The following is a 15,798-nucleotide window of genomic DNA, read 5'->3' on the forward strand; positions in this document are numbered from 1 at the left end:
GAATGAAATCTTGCCACTTGCAAAAATGTGGTTGGAACTGGATGGTACCTTGCTAAGTGATATAATTCAGTCAGAGTAAGACAGATATCATATGTTTTCACTCATATGTGGAATATGAGAAACTTTATAGAAGGCCATGGGGAAGATAAGGGGAAAAATAGCTTCAAACAGAGAGGAAGGCAAAACATAAGAGTCTCTTAAATACACAGAACAAACTGAGGGTTGACGCAGGGTGAGGGAGGGAATGGGTGATGGGCATTGAGGAAGCACTTGTTGGGATGAGCAGTGGGTGAGTGTTGTACGTAAGCAATGAATAATGGGACTGTACTCTCGAAACCAATGGCACCCTGTATGCACTGTATGTTAGCTAACTTGACAATAAGGTATATATTTTTTAAAAAGGCAGAGAAAAAAGGAGACAACTTATTCTTCTACTAATTATGGAATGGTGTTTCATTGTGGTTTTGCCTTCCTGAATGATTAATGACATTGAGCATGTTTTCATATATTTATTTCCTATCCCTGCAAATGTTCTGTGCGCCTTTCAAAATAATATGTATTCTGTTGTTCTTGGGTGAAGTGTTTTAAGCAGCAGACCCACAAGAAATAGACCTATTCATGTCTTCATATATCTAAAATGTATTTCTTATAGGCTGGATATTGTTGGGCTTTGCTTTTTTGTTCAATATGATAATCTCTGCCTTTTAAACCTAGTGTTTAGACTTTTCACATTGAATTTGATCAATGAAATGGTTAGGTTTTAATCTATCATCTTGCTATTTTTTAATTTTCCTGTTAGTTTTTTTCTGTTTTGGATTTTGAGTAGTTTTTATAATTAAAATTTATCTATTTTGTTGGTGTATTAACTATATTATGTTTGTTCTATAATTTTAGTGGACAGACTTTATAGTACACACCTTTAATTTATCATCAAATAGGGGTGCTTTAGTGGCTCAGTCAGTTAAGTTTCTGACTTTTGATCTCACACTACCTGAGATCAAGCCCCATGTCAGTCTCTGTACTAACAGCACAGAGCCTGCCTGGGATTGACTCTGCCCATCCCCAACTCTCTAAAAATAAATAAATAAATTTAGGAAAAAAAATAAAATAAATTATCACAATCTACAATCAGTGTCATATCCTTTTAATATTTCTGCAATTACCATATATTTTAATTATTACATGAGCAAGTAATAGTTATTTAAATATGGAGTAATCTTTTCAATAAATCAAAATATCATAATGGTTTATTATATTTGTCAATATAGTTAATATTGGCCAATGTTCTTTATTTCTTTTTATGCATTTATATAAATCTACATTTCCATCTAGTATTACTTTTCTTCTGTTTGAATAACTTTCATTAACACTTCTTACAGCGCAGGTCAGAAAGAAAGGAATTCTTTCAGCTTTCCTATGTCTGAAAAAGCCTTTATTTTGCCCTAGAAATTATTTTGTCACATCTGGTTTTGAAAGGTATTTTCCCTGGGTATAGAATTCTACTTTGACAGTTTTTGTCCTACTCAATTATTACTAACATCATTTCTTATGAGAAGTATGCTGCCATCTTTATTTATCTTACTCTGCATATAATGTGTCTTTTTTCTCTAGAAGCCTTCAAGATTTTCTCTTCTCCCCTGGTTTTGAATAATGTGATGATGATGCATCTTAGTGTAATTTTTGTTTTCATTTTCTTATGCTAGAGGTTAAGCTTCTTGAGTCTATGGGTTTCTACTTTTGATCTAACTTGGTAACAAATGGCTATTATCTCAATTTTTTTTTTACTGTACCGATCTTTCTTCTTTGTCCTTTAGAATACTCCAATTACATGGTTTTGGGTGCTTTAAATGGTCTCATTGCTGTATATATTTTTTACTTTTTCTGTGTTTCTATTTTGCTATCATTATATCCTTAATAGTCTTTTCTTCTGTAATACTTAATTTATCATTCCTAATCAGTGTACTTTTCATTTTGTACATTGTATGTTTAGTTTATAGAAGTTAGGTTTGTCTTTTTTTTGTTTTTGTTTTAAATAGCTTCCATATCTCCATTTCCATATCTTGTTCTCATATGGGATTGTTTTATACTGACTTTTCCATGGTTCTCTTTGTGTGATTGGTTTGAACAAATGATCCTCATAACTGAATGAAATAGCGTGGAAAGGGCCTTTACTGTGGTCATAGAAGAAAATGAGTGTTGGTTCTTTTACTCAACTTGCTAGATAAAATCGTTAGAAATTATCTATTGACCTCTCATCTGTAAAATGACAATAACGACAATGCTTTGTAAAGCATTGTGAAGTGTAATATATGTGACAGGAAGGGAGACAGAGTAAATAGCTAAACAAATATAAATGCCTATAATTATGATATTTTCAATGATTTGAGTTTTAGATTCTCCTTCCTAAACATTAAGATTTCTTCAACAAGGCACTTGCCTATTAGAACTTTTTTTTTTTTAATGTCCTGTGGTGAGATACATTTAAATTTTTTTTAATGTTTGTTTATTTTTTGAGAAAGACAGAGACAGGATGCAAGTGGGTTAGGGGCAGATAGAGAGGGAGACACAGAACCCGAAGCAAGCTCCAGGCTCTGAGCTGTCAGCACAGAGCCCGACATGAGGCTCCAACTCACGAGCTGTGAGATCATGACCTGAGCTGAAGTGAGATGCGCAACTGACTGAGCCACCCAGGCACCCCTCTATTAGAACTTCTTTTGTTCAGCTTTCAAATATTATCATACTTAAATACCCTTTATTTAGAAAAAAATAACTCTTCTATTGTCAAAGCTAGCCAAAGCGGCAACACCAGGCAGACTTGCCCATTCTCTCCTAACTTCTAAGGATGGACTCTCTCTGTCCCCAGCTGATAAGGGGAGGGGTGGGGGACTCTTAAGGGGAAGTAATCATCTTTCATATTTACCTCAGTGTCTGTAGTATCAAGAGTGAATTATTTCCCTAAAGATTGTCAGATATGGTACTGAAAAAAAAATGCCCAGGAAATCAAATTTTCACTTTATTGTTCTGGGTCATTAGAGATCTGCAAACTTCCATTTTGGCAAAATATGACTATCATGGTGATCTTCTTTTCCTGCCTTCAAAATGGTTGGTCTACACATGGGGTACACCCAAGAAGTAGGAGGAAGAACCAAGTAGAGGTTGACTGGAATTGTAATCTTTGGGTCTCAAAAACACTTGAAAGATCCAGATGGTTCTGGTGCCTTGACTAGATATAGTCTACTTAGGGGCAATTGCTTTAACCTACAAAGCCAAATTAATCACCAGGAGACCACCAGGATTTTCCTCCTTCCCTTCCTCACACAAAGCACAACTGATGGGTGTAAGGTGTTCTTATCACATAATGACCAATAACACATAACTTGTATGCTTTATTTTATAAAGATGAATTGGACTAATTGGTTAAAATGCAAGGAACCTTCCTGGAAAAAACTCTTGAGTGCTAGAGTTGAGAGACACATGGCCACAGGGCCAAGGCCATTATGGACCACATCGAAGTTAATGATATGAAAAGCTATTTAATAGTGATCAGGAATCAGACCAGAGTAGAGAGGATAGAAGGAAGAAGAAAGAGAAGTGGGAGGGAGAGCAGGAGGGATAGAGTGGCAGGATAGATGGAGGGAAAAGAGAAATAAGAAGTGGAGACAGGGAAAAACAGATACAGATGAACAAACTGTCAGAGAACAGAGAGGAAAAAAAGAGCATATTGACTGCTGCCATTTTGGAGTTCTTGTTTGCCTTTTCCTGGATTCCTGCAGGGGCTTTCTGTGTCTGTGTAATAAAATCTGTTTCAAAATAATCCCTTTTCCATAGACTAGTTTAAGTATAGCACCCTTATAGAATAGTCCTCACTGCCCCCAAGGGTTTGCTGTTTTTAATCCAACTGCTTCCTCAAGATTTGGGGGATTGTGTTTAAATTCTATTTAATTCTCAGTTTGCAACTAAGTACAAGGCCTTTTATACCTCGGCCTATGGACTATCACAGTGCTATCTCCAAGTATCTGTCCTGATCTGAAATTTTAGTGATTGTTGACTGGCAATCAACTCTCTTTGGAGACCTTAAGTTCACACTTCAGTGACTTCAGCCCAAATCTGTTTCCACATACTCTTCCTCTCCTTATTACAAAACCCTTAGTTTCTGGTATGAAGCAGTGATAAAGTAAAGCTATTCTACTGACTCTGCTGTGTGGATGGGTAATGGCTCCATCTCATTTACTAAGTAAAAGGCAGTACTGGTTATTATATCTCCCTACCACCAGGCATACTCACAATACAGACAATGATTAGTAAACGAATTTCTAATCCCACAAAGTGTGACTAAACTCTTTGCTTTAGACAGTTATGGAACAATCTTCCTGACAAATGACTTCTTGATGTTAACACCATTGTTGTAAACTAGCACAGACAACTGAGGAAATATTCCTTTCCCAAGTAGCCCAGAAAAGGCCTGTGCTAGTGATCTAGGCAATAAATCAAATCACTGATCACATGCAGGTTGTCATTTTAAAATATTGATCTGCTGTGCTATGGAGATATTTGTATTTAATTGTAGCATTTAAATAAGCTATCTCCTATAGAGCTTGGTTTATGCTTAATTCCTACTCAGCCCTCAGCTGAGCAGCACATGAAAAGGTGGGGAGCCATGAGCCTGAGGCACCCTGTGTGCCCCGTATCTGGTTAGCTGTAAATTGAACATGGCTGACATTCTTCAAATGGATCAAGGCAATTACGCCTTTCTAAACAACAATTTTATGAGTTTCTAGTGCTTACATGTTAAGAGTCTGCATGTACAATGTCTCTTAAAAGAAATTTTATTGACTAAAGGTAGGGAGTAATTTTTTTGCACACTGTTCATGGTGAAACAGATTCACAGGGGCTAAAGGGCTTCTGGATGTCAAGAGGCATGTTTATCCAGAAAAGTTCTGGAACTTAAGTTTATCAAGTTGTAGTCTAGATGGATTTTTGGTATAATGTGAAGTCACTCTTCAAGTCAGTACTTTCCACTGGCCTTGTAAGTACAGCGATTTGCATAAATGGGCACTTAGGAAATGTGGGTGGAATTTGATATCCACTAAGCGAGTGGAGGTGGTTGTCTAGTCAATTACATAAGTAAGGTGTTTAAACACCATTGCTGTGCCTGTTCAACACCACCATAAATAATGGGAATATGTTTGTACTCCTACCACAGGCATTGTGTTGACTAGACTATGTTATTAAAATAATTTTTTAGGGACACATGGGTGGCTCAGTTGGTTCAGCATTGGACTTCAGCTCAGGTCATCATCTCACGAATGGTGGGTTTGAGTCCCACATTGGGCTCTGGGCTGACAGCTCAGAGCCTGGAGCCTGCTTCAGATTTTATGTCTCCCTCTCTCTACCCCTCCCCTGCTCACACTCTGACTCTCTCTCTCTCTCTCTCTCAAAAGTAAATAATAATCATTTTTTAAAAATTACAATAATTCTTTAATACAAATTAAAAAAATAACTAACAAAGGGGAACCTTCTTGCTCTGTTTGTAGAAACACAAACAGGTACAGCCACTCTGGAAAATAGTATGGAGTTTCCTAAAAAGTTAAATATAGAATTATCCTATGATCCAGGATTTGCACTACTAGGTGTTTACCAAAAGAATACAAAAATACTAACTCAAAATTATACATGTTTCCTGATGTTTATAACAATCTATACAATAGCCAAATAAGAAAAGAGCCCAAGTGTCCGATGACTGATGAATGGATAAAGATGTGAGACATACACACAATGGAATATTATTCAACCATGAAAAAGAATGAAATCTTGCCATTTGCAAATGACATGGATGGAGCTAGAGGGTAATACGATAAGTGAAATAAATCAGAGAAAGATAAATACCATATGATTTCACTCATATGTAGAATTTAAGAAATGAAGAAAGGGGAAAAAAGAAAGAGAGAGGGAAACCAAGCAACAGATTCTTAACCATAGAGAATTGATGGTTACCAGAGGGGAAGTGGATGGGGGATGGGTAAAATAGATGATGAGGATTAAGGAGAGTACTTGTGGTGAGCACCAGGTGATATATGAAAATGGTGAATCACTATATTATACACCTGAAATTAATATTACATTATATGCTAACTAAAAATTAAATAAAAACTTTAATTAAAAAATAACACATGTCTGCCAGCTTCCCTATAGGAGGGAGTCAGCATGAAGTTTTGTTTTCATTTTATAATTTAGCAAAAACAAAGCACCAACTATCAACCATAGAGTCTTGAAAGAATAGTATCTACATAACATAAATGTAAGCCTCTTAACTCCAAAATTTTATTCAAATAGGCAGATTATACTGCCATTTTCTCTCTAAAATCCACTGGAAGAAACTTACACCTTTTCCTCCTGGGGAAATTATTTGTGATAAGCATAAAACATTTCATTAACTATAGCATAGGAAAATAATATCGAATGTCATAATTAATTATGAAATGATCAAATATACAACTTACTAGGATCAAAGAGCAAAGATAACAAGCACCTTAGATTTATGTAATACTTTATCATTTCAAAGCACTTTCATATAGGTTATTTTAATTAATAGCCATATGATGCTTTAAAACTTGTATGTGTTTACAACCCCTCCTAACCTGTATTTCTGCAAGGGCTCAAATGGTCATGCCTCTGTTCTTGGCAGAAACCTTCTAGAGTGCCCCATTCTTAACTCATACAACATCCATAGTCTTATGAAGATTAAAATTTTAAACTTCTTTTTTTAACTCAAGGTAAGAGAGGTAAAATTAAAATAGAAATTACTTAGCATTAATCTCTTGAGAGTATCAGATTGCCATTAATGAGGGGTTATTAAACTTTCAAACAAAACAAGTTTGAAAAATTACTTCATTTTCATTTTCATCTTATCAGCCTTGTGAGTGCCTGCCTTCTTCAGGTCAAAGGACTTTTCCCAAGAGAATAGTTTAGGTGTCAGAAAAAATACTCCTCTTTATTTTTACTTGCATCTTCTTTGTGGCTTCAGAACAGGGGATTGCTTTGTAGTCTTGGCTCTACCTACCTAATAGTCTTTTCACTAAAATGAGGGAGTTGAATAAAACAATCTCTCAGATCTGTGCTAATTTTAGTTCTCTAATTCTTTTCAGTAATACTTACCTTTTACAGCATTTTGTTCATTAGTCTTCTCTTGGCCTCACTATTCAGAAGAGATTTTTTTGACATGAAAACATTATTGCCGTGTTTGCTATAAAGTCCTGAATCTTACCACAAGGGATGTGATTATGTTATTAATGCTAATAATTACAATTAATAATGATACTGCCATTTTTAATGCTTACCAAGTGCCATGAAATCTATACACATAATCTCAATAGGACAATCCTGTGAGGTATAGATTGTTACTATTTTTCTTAGTGAAAAAGCTAAAGCTTAGAATTTAATTACCCAAAATGCAAACTATAGCCATACTATTCATAAGATATCCTATTTTCAGAATGTCAGGACACGTTTTTACACTCCAGTTCACAGGGCAGAACTGTCAAGGTAGTGGGAGGCATGGATGAGCTCATCTATGATTTGTATGCATTTTTCAAAATCTTCACATAAATTCAATATGAACTCATTTTCTTCTGCAAAAGAAAACTCCTTATAAAAGAAGATAAATTTGAAATTCTCATGCCTTTCATGGTAAAATGAAAGCATGCACAGGTAGATTCAAAATAATATTTTCTGGAACCAGCAATGTAGAAACTCACTATTATGGATGGAATGGTGGAGTTCTAGAAACCAGCAACAAAAAGACTTACTGCTGCAAATTTAGGCATTTGTTTTTGGTATTCTAGATGGGACAAATAGAAAACATGTGTGAGTATAACTTAACACTCACACATGGTCTGTAGAGCAAAAAATATTGTGAAAATATTATGCAAATTATATATATGTGTGTGTGTATATATCCATATATATATATCCATATATATATATATATATATGATATGAACAGCAGAGCGCAATGGGTTTGAATTTGAATTTCTCCTTCCTTGAAAATAGTGTTGCTTAAAAAATAGATATATTGTTATTGCCATTGTAGATAATGCATCTTCTCAAAATAAAAACCAAAGGCATACAGTACAGTGAATTATATGAAAACTTCCCCCAAATACAGATAATTCTTGTCTCAACTGTCTATTCCAGTATACTCTTCTGTATACATGCCCCATCAATTATGAGGCTTTCTATCTTGTCTGGTGGGAACAAACTCAATTCCTGACCTGGATGAGCATCGGGCAGGCACACCTAGACCTTCTGGATAGTCCTTATCTTGTTCTTGGGTAGTGTCCTCACATGTATGCACTTATCATTACATTATTCAGCTGATTTCTCAAGGGAACCCCTTGCAGTATTAAAATATTACAGTAAGTATTTATACTATTGTATTCCTTTGCATGGATGCTTTATTTCACACACATAACTGGCAATCTATGGACAAAACATCTCTAGAACTTGGCTGTTGCTTGGCATGTCTTGTGTTGACTCTCATACTGTTTTATTTAATTCTACTTATCAATTAAATTCAGATTTCCAGACTTTCTAATTCTAGTCAAGAGGGAATAATGGACTTGAGATACCTTCCCACACAAAAAACCAAAAAGTGGACAAAGTGAATGGTTTTTAATATACTGGAGATGTGCCAGGAAAGGACAGTGATCCCAAGGAAACAAAAAACAAATAAGGTGAGCCTTATGATTACTTCAGTTAACTGCCTTGAGGTGGTTTTCAGGTCACTGTGCAAGGAGAAGGAACTCAGGTGGAGTCCACTGGACTCTGAGTGAAAAACACAGAGCCAAAATCCAGGAAGACCAAGGCAGCTAAAGGCCACAGGCATAATGTCAAAAAGAACTGAACAGAAGGAAAAGTTTGACAATCTGCAGAGGGCTCCTCTTGAGTAATCAAGTAAGTCATGATAAGACATATTGAAACCACGCAAGGCCCAGGTAAGAGGCATCAAAAGAATTACAAATAACAGTGCCCAGCACTGACCAACACCAGAAATAGTGCTTGTTTCTACCTGGAAGACTTGAAAAATTTATCATTCATGAGTCAGTGGGGAAACTACACAGTAGAGTCTTGCTTCAGTATTGAGGAATAATTAGCCCAAAGTTGAGCACTATTTCATTTCAACTTAACAAATTCTAAAAGCAACATCCAAAAAAAACCCCAAACTGTTTCCATGTAACTTAATTATTTTTCACAGCAAAGCTCAGAAATATTTATAGGATGCCAGAAATATCCATCAACCAGCAAGGTAATTTTTGCAATCTGGCATCCTATATAAAGTTACCAGGCATGTGAAGCAGCAGGAAAATATGACACATAATGAAGAGAAAAATCTATCAGGCAAAACTTACTAAGAATGGACAGAGATGTTAGAATTGGCAGTCAAGGACATCAAAACAGTTTTAAGTTGTGCATGTGTTAAAAAGTGAAGTAGAGAAAGACAATTTAAAGGGAATAAGAAGTGAATATTTTCAAAAAGCACATGTGATAAAGGACTATTATCCAAAACATTCAAAGACTTTTAAAACTCAACAATTAGAAAAAAAAAACAACACCTCTTCTTTAAAAATTCTTATAAAAACCTCACCAAAGAAGATATACAGACGGCAAATAAGCATTTGAAAGAATGCTGCATATCATATGTCATCAGAGAAATGACAGTTAATACAATATACCACGATGCACCTATCATAATGGCCAAAGCCTGGAACACAAACAATACCAAATGCTAAAGAAGATTCAGATGAACAGGAACCGTCATTCATTGCTGGTGGGAATGCCAAATGGTACACCCACTTTAAAAGACAGTTTGCTGGTTTTCTTACAAAACTAAACATATTCTTACCATACAATCCAGCAATTATGCCTCTTGGCATTTGCGCAAAGGAATTGAAAACTTATGTTCACACCAAAACTTGCATATGAAAGTTTATAGCAGCTTTATTCTTAATTGCCAAAATTTAGAAGCAACCAAGATGTTCCTCAGTAGGTCAACAGATAAATAAACTGTGACACAGCTAGACAATGGAATAAAATTCAGTGCTAAAAAGAAATGAACTATCAAACCATATAAAAGACATGGAGGAAATTGAATGTCTATTACTAAGAGAAAAAAGCCAACATGAAAAGGTTACATACTGTGTGATTCCAACCCTTTGACGTTCTTCAAAAGACAAAACTATGGAGACAGTAAAAAGATCACTGGTTGTCTGGAATTCTGGGATAAAGGGGGCTGAATAGGTGGAATAGGTGCAATAGGGGGATGAAGAGGATTTTTAACGCAAAGTACTCTAGAATTAGACTATTTTTCCAAGAGTCAGTTGCTCTAAGTTTGCCATAGTCCTGTCCTTTTTTGTTGCCCTTATCCTGCTTGATTCATTATTTTACTGCTTTCGAGGCTTGAAATTATGACTGTCAATTGATTTTTGCCTTCTGTTAACAAATGAAGGAATATAAAAATGGTTCCTTCTATCAGTGTGAAGGGAGGAACCATCCAAACTCATTCTATACCACCCACTGTTATTTAGTCCCAACAAACTTCCCAAGTCTATTTCTCAACATTTCCCTCATCAGCCCATATACACAAGAAGAGCTTTTCATTTCTTACTCACTATTGCCTATATTCCCAAACAAGCTGGAGGTGTTAAGTTCACTTACTTAGCATGTTAACAAGATCCATGTTTAAACCATCAGCACAGAAAGGAGGAAAGAAAATGAAATGACTGTCCTTAAATTCAGGGTTAGGAATTTTCATTTCTACCAAATGCTAAGTGGAAGTAATTTTATGTCTCTAGAAAGAAAAGAACCCATGTCAGAAAAATAACTTTTTGCTGTTTAGTGTAAAATATAAGATGCTTAAAAATAAATGACCTCAAAGATAATGAGAGGTTGTAAAAGTTATCATCAACCATTTCATCATGGTGTAGGTGGGATGGGCCAGATCCTGCCCAAACCTATTGCCTTTAGACATAAATCTTCATACGTCAAAATATTGGTCAATCAAGCCAGTAAATTCCTCATTGCGTTGGGTCAACCCAAGTTACAAAATTATTTATTCCTTTTTCTCCTGTAAAGTCACCCCAACCATGCCACCTTTTGTTTGAAATACTCTTTTTACTCACTTGCTTCCAAAGATAAAGAATAAAGAATATGAGTATTAAGTGACTTCATAACAATCTTACTTTTTATATTTTTTTGCATAGATAGTATGAGATACTTATTGCTTCTATATACTTATTGCCACCTTTTGTTTGAAATACTCTTTCTACTCACTTGCTTCCAAAGATAAAGAATAAAGAATATAAGAGTATTAAGTGACTTCATAACAATCTTACTTTTTATATTTTTTTGCATAGATAGTATGAGATACTTATTGCTTCTATATACTTATTGCCACCTTTTGTTTGAAATACTCTTTCTACTCACTTGCTTCCAAAGATAAAGAATAAAGAATGTAAGAGTATTAAGTGACTTCATAACAATCTTACTTTTTATATTTTTTGCATAGATAGTATGAGATACTTATTGCTTCTATATTTAGCATGCCTCCACTAAATTTATTCCCAAATGCATTAACAAGCATAATATTTTCACACTATGTACTTACAAATAAAACTTCTCATCCCATACTGGATTCAAGTTTCCAAAAATGGTTTTAGTTCTTCTTTTGTTCTTTCCAACTTGAACAGTAACATATGGGTCACTAGACCCTGTTTTGTCTTTTGCCTGCAAGCCTTGTGCAGAAACCACTGAAATAAGCCAAAATGGACATTTTAATATAAAGATTTCCTCAAACAAAAAAAGGGACTATTTATAATGAAGCATTTTCTAACACATTGTACACTGGGTTTACAGATGCACTTCCAGGGCTTCTATTATGAACATTAGGACTTAAAAAAATACTTAATGTAATAATTAAAATGCTAAGTATTAAACCCTTCCTTGAATATTTGCTTTTGCTTGAAATGAATATTAACTATATACATACACTTTCATATACACATCAGCTATATACTTATATATAGATTACTGCATACACACATAGAGAAATAATGATGCACATACAGTATGCAAAAGTTTATCCAACATAATCCAAATGTCTGTAATTTAAACTGTACTTCTATTTATGAGCTTGCTGTTACTATTTTTTTTTTAGTTTGTTTATTTATTTTGAGACAGACAGCATGAGCGTGGAAGGGGTGGAGGGAGAGGGAGAGAGAGAATCCCAAACAGGCTCCGCACTGTCAGCGGAGAGCCTGATTCGGGGCTTGATCTCATAAACCATGAGATTATTACCTGAACCCAAACCAAGAGTCATATCACCCCAAGTTTGCTATCACTATTGATCAAGTCAACCTAGTAAATAAAAAGCTTCTTTATCTTATAAGTGCCATATGAGTAAGTTAAGACGCTTGGTAACATTAACACAACATGCATGAGCTTGTTGTTAATGTTGTAAGCAACTTCAGGAGTTCATATTTTCAGACATCACTAAGCTCAAATTGCCTTGACTCTAGGATCAATTGTTTGAGGGGTATTGATCACGGATTAAGTAAAATAATGTGTGTTTTCTCATTAAGAAAAACTGACTAAAGAGATCTTGAGCTACTCTTGTAATTTATCAGTGGCAGACAGCTACAAAGCTAATCTCTTGGAAATTGTAGGGCATTGATGAGTCTATTGTAAAAGACTACCTTCTTCCTCTGGAAGAGCTTTTGATTAGAACAACCAACAGACTGAAATTACTTCAATTATCTAGTATGTACATGAGAACTTTGAAATACAACTACACTGGTCAATACTGACAAGAAAGAAAAATTCTACTTACTTTACCTATTATTCTTATTATTAGCAGTGATTTCTAAGACATGTGAAAATCTCAGTGTGGAATCGAAATTTTAAAGATAACTACTTTTACCTGTAATGGTTATTTTTGCTGACCACTTAGATGTCCCATCCAGTACACTCTGCTTGGCCGCTTTTGTGTACTGCACGAAATCTTCTTTAGAAATCTGAAACATTTCCTGAATTACTTCAAACACCTCTGGCCTGTTTTTCTCCCTAATCTTCATTCTTTCTTTCATAGCTGTAATGATGGTCTGTGTCTTGTCTTCAGCACCATGCTTAGAACTCTTTTCTGCTGCTCCTATAATGGAAAAATCAATGGTGATGTACATGTATGTAAAGTTACTCTGTGATAGCCCGAGGGAGGGAGAAAAAGAACGAATATGAGAATGAATAAATGATTTAGTTTTAAGGAGAGATCAGGACAAAATCAGGACAAACAAATATTGCTGGACAATATTCAGAACTAGTCTTTTGAGTTAATGGCAAATAAATGGGCTTGCATGATTCCCAGTATTTTTCTGTTGTTATTTGATGAAATCAGGGGTTGTAGAAATATGTCATCCAAATTTTCAAAACAAACAGAATGCACACAATAATGATATTATATACTCCACATATATACCACACACAAATGTGAGAAATAGATTGTATATGTAAGGCAAGTGTCATTCAAAAATCAGAATTTCAAATACTTGTGTTCAAAGTGCTTACTTTTAATGATGGAATTTATTATAATTGAGTGCTTAAATTCTTCTTATAAAATAAACACTACCACTCTCTCTTATATATTGAAATATAGTGTTAGATTTTACTTGGAACTAAATTGGAAACCACTGGGCTAGGTGATCTCTAAATACCTGACAGACCACAGGCTTGAACTCTCATTCTGTGATATGGCCACACTTGTCAACAGGCTGAATTATTTCTACTTAAAACCCTTTTTGATATCTAGTACTTTGGTGATTGGTCTCAACTTTCTGGGCATTTTTATTTATAACGCCAATCCTTTTGGCAGTGAAGGATTTCCAAAAGTCAGTTCTTGGGTCCCTCACATTCTCCAACTACCAGCCAGATACTCTCAATGTTCTGTGTGGCCTGTGGGTTGCACAATATTATACAACAGGTAAACAGCAAACCATGATTCCAACTCTCATGGTTCCTTAGTGAGAATGAAATGAGAATGCAAAACCCCAGGTACCAATACTGCAGGAATTGCCACTGCTGAAACCAAATATTTTTTGGATCAGAACAACTGAGATGTTGTGAAAAGAATAAAAACAAAACAACAAAACTCATGTTCATAGCTAGCAACAATTCCAATTTTCATCTAAATGACTGTATTATCCAACTTACAATTTTTTGAAATATTATATTCCTGAATTAGGCATACTAATATCTAGTGAAACATTTAGAGACTAAGTGGTATAATTTAATTTAAAAAATTTTTTTAATGTTTACTTTTGAGAGAGAGAGACAGAGAGAGAGACAGAGAGAGAGAGAGAGAGAGAAGAAGAAGAAGAAGAAGGAGGAGGAGGAGGAGGAGGAGGAGGAGGAGGAGGAGCAGAGAGGGAGGGTGACACAGAATCCAAAGCAGACTCCAGGCTCTGAGCTGTCAGCACAGAGCCAGATGCAGGGCTCAAACTCATGAACTTTGATATCAGGATCTGAACCGAAGTCAGACACTTAACAGACTTGAGCCGTGCAGGCATCCCTAAATGGGATAATTTATCTGCACCATTTCTACCACAAAGGATAGCTTCAGTAATGTTCTTTGAATATAAGTCTTTGCATGTTAAGCCCAATTTAAGCATAGAATCTAAGACAAAGAGGAAGAGGTCAGCTGTTAACTTTCCTTATAATAAATTCATAATCAATTTAACAGGAGTACTTTAGTGAAAAACTGCATTTATTTAAAAGTATAACATTTGTTTCCTAATGTGGGAAAAATACATTCCTAATAACCAAGATGTAATTAGAGAAAGTTAGAGGGATGAATATTTTAATGATAGAGCATATTCCCTGTCTTTATCATTAAAAAACAAAATAAACCTTTGAGTCTTAAACCACATTAAAAAATACTAAAAATGAAAGCATTGCATTTAAGGTAATTTGAAAGGACATTATAAATGTCCCAGTCATCTGTTTAAACAGGCCCTGGAACAGCTACACATTAGTAGATTACACATCCTTAAACAATTAACCATGCTTGTAATTTATCAGTAATGATTTAACTGCACAGTGCATAATTCTTATACAATGAAATTAGTTTAGGCTACATTTAATAGTTCCAGCTACCCAAGAGGCATATTGTACTTCAAGTACTTAAATATTCATTAAATAGAAAGACAGTGGAGACTTGAAAAAGTTACCGCAAGATTCAAAATACCCCAAAAGTTTGGTATGTGACAGCCATCCTAAGAATGAATGTTCAATAGGTTAAAAGTGCCATAAACCGTAAGTCTCCTCCAATTTCTAAGTAACTATTATTGTTTTGGCTATTAGTGTTCCCAAAAGACTATAGGAAAAAAGTGTTAACGTTCTTGAGAGTTAAGTGTATTTTAAATTATTTCTCTAAATTCAGGAAGAGCCAGCTGACCACTACCCACAAAATAATGCCCATTCAAGCAACAAGTGCCAAATTCAAAGGTAGAATATCAAGCAATTTTTTATCTAAAGGAATCAAATTTCTAAACTCAACAACTGCCTCTTGAATTTTTTTTAAAGAAGTAAATTAGGTAAGCTTGACAATTATCTGTGAAATCCTTCACCAATGCCCTTGATGTTGGAGTAGAACACTGTAATATGTAGAAAAGAGACCAGTCATAAACTTTGAAACCACTATTCTGGGGAGAGCAGAGGATCAGAGACTTCTATTTAAACCTTTTCTCTGTTATT

The 15,798-nt window shown here is 34.9% G+C and overlaps 1 protein-coding gene across 1 annotated transcript in view; it reads right to left on the bottom strand.

Annotated features, from left to right (window-relative positions):
- UNC13C (unc-13 homolog C) overlaps positions 1–15,798 on the bottom strand; it is a 613,702-nt gene that overhangs the window by 332,976 nt on the left and 264,928 nt on the right. Inside the window, exons 12-13 of the mRNA XM_032593636.1 lie at positions 12,974–13,201; positions 11,663–11,804 (exon numbers count right to left, since the gene is read on the bottom strand). Coding sequence (XP_032449527.1) covers positions 11,663–11,804; positions 12,974–13,201 — 370 coding nt within the window. The remainder of the gene's footprint in view (positions 1–11,662; positions 11,805–12,973; positions 13,202–15,798) is intronic.

The sequence above is a fragment of the Lynx canadensis genome, chromosome B3, assembly GCF_007474595.2.
Source record: "Lynx canadensis isolate LIC74 chromosome B3, mLynCan4.pri.v2, whole genome shotgun sequence".
Taxonomy (NCBI): domain Eukaryota; kingdom Metazoa; phylum Chordata; class Mammalia; order Carnivora; family Felidae; genus Lynx; species Lynx canadensis.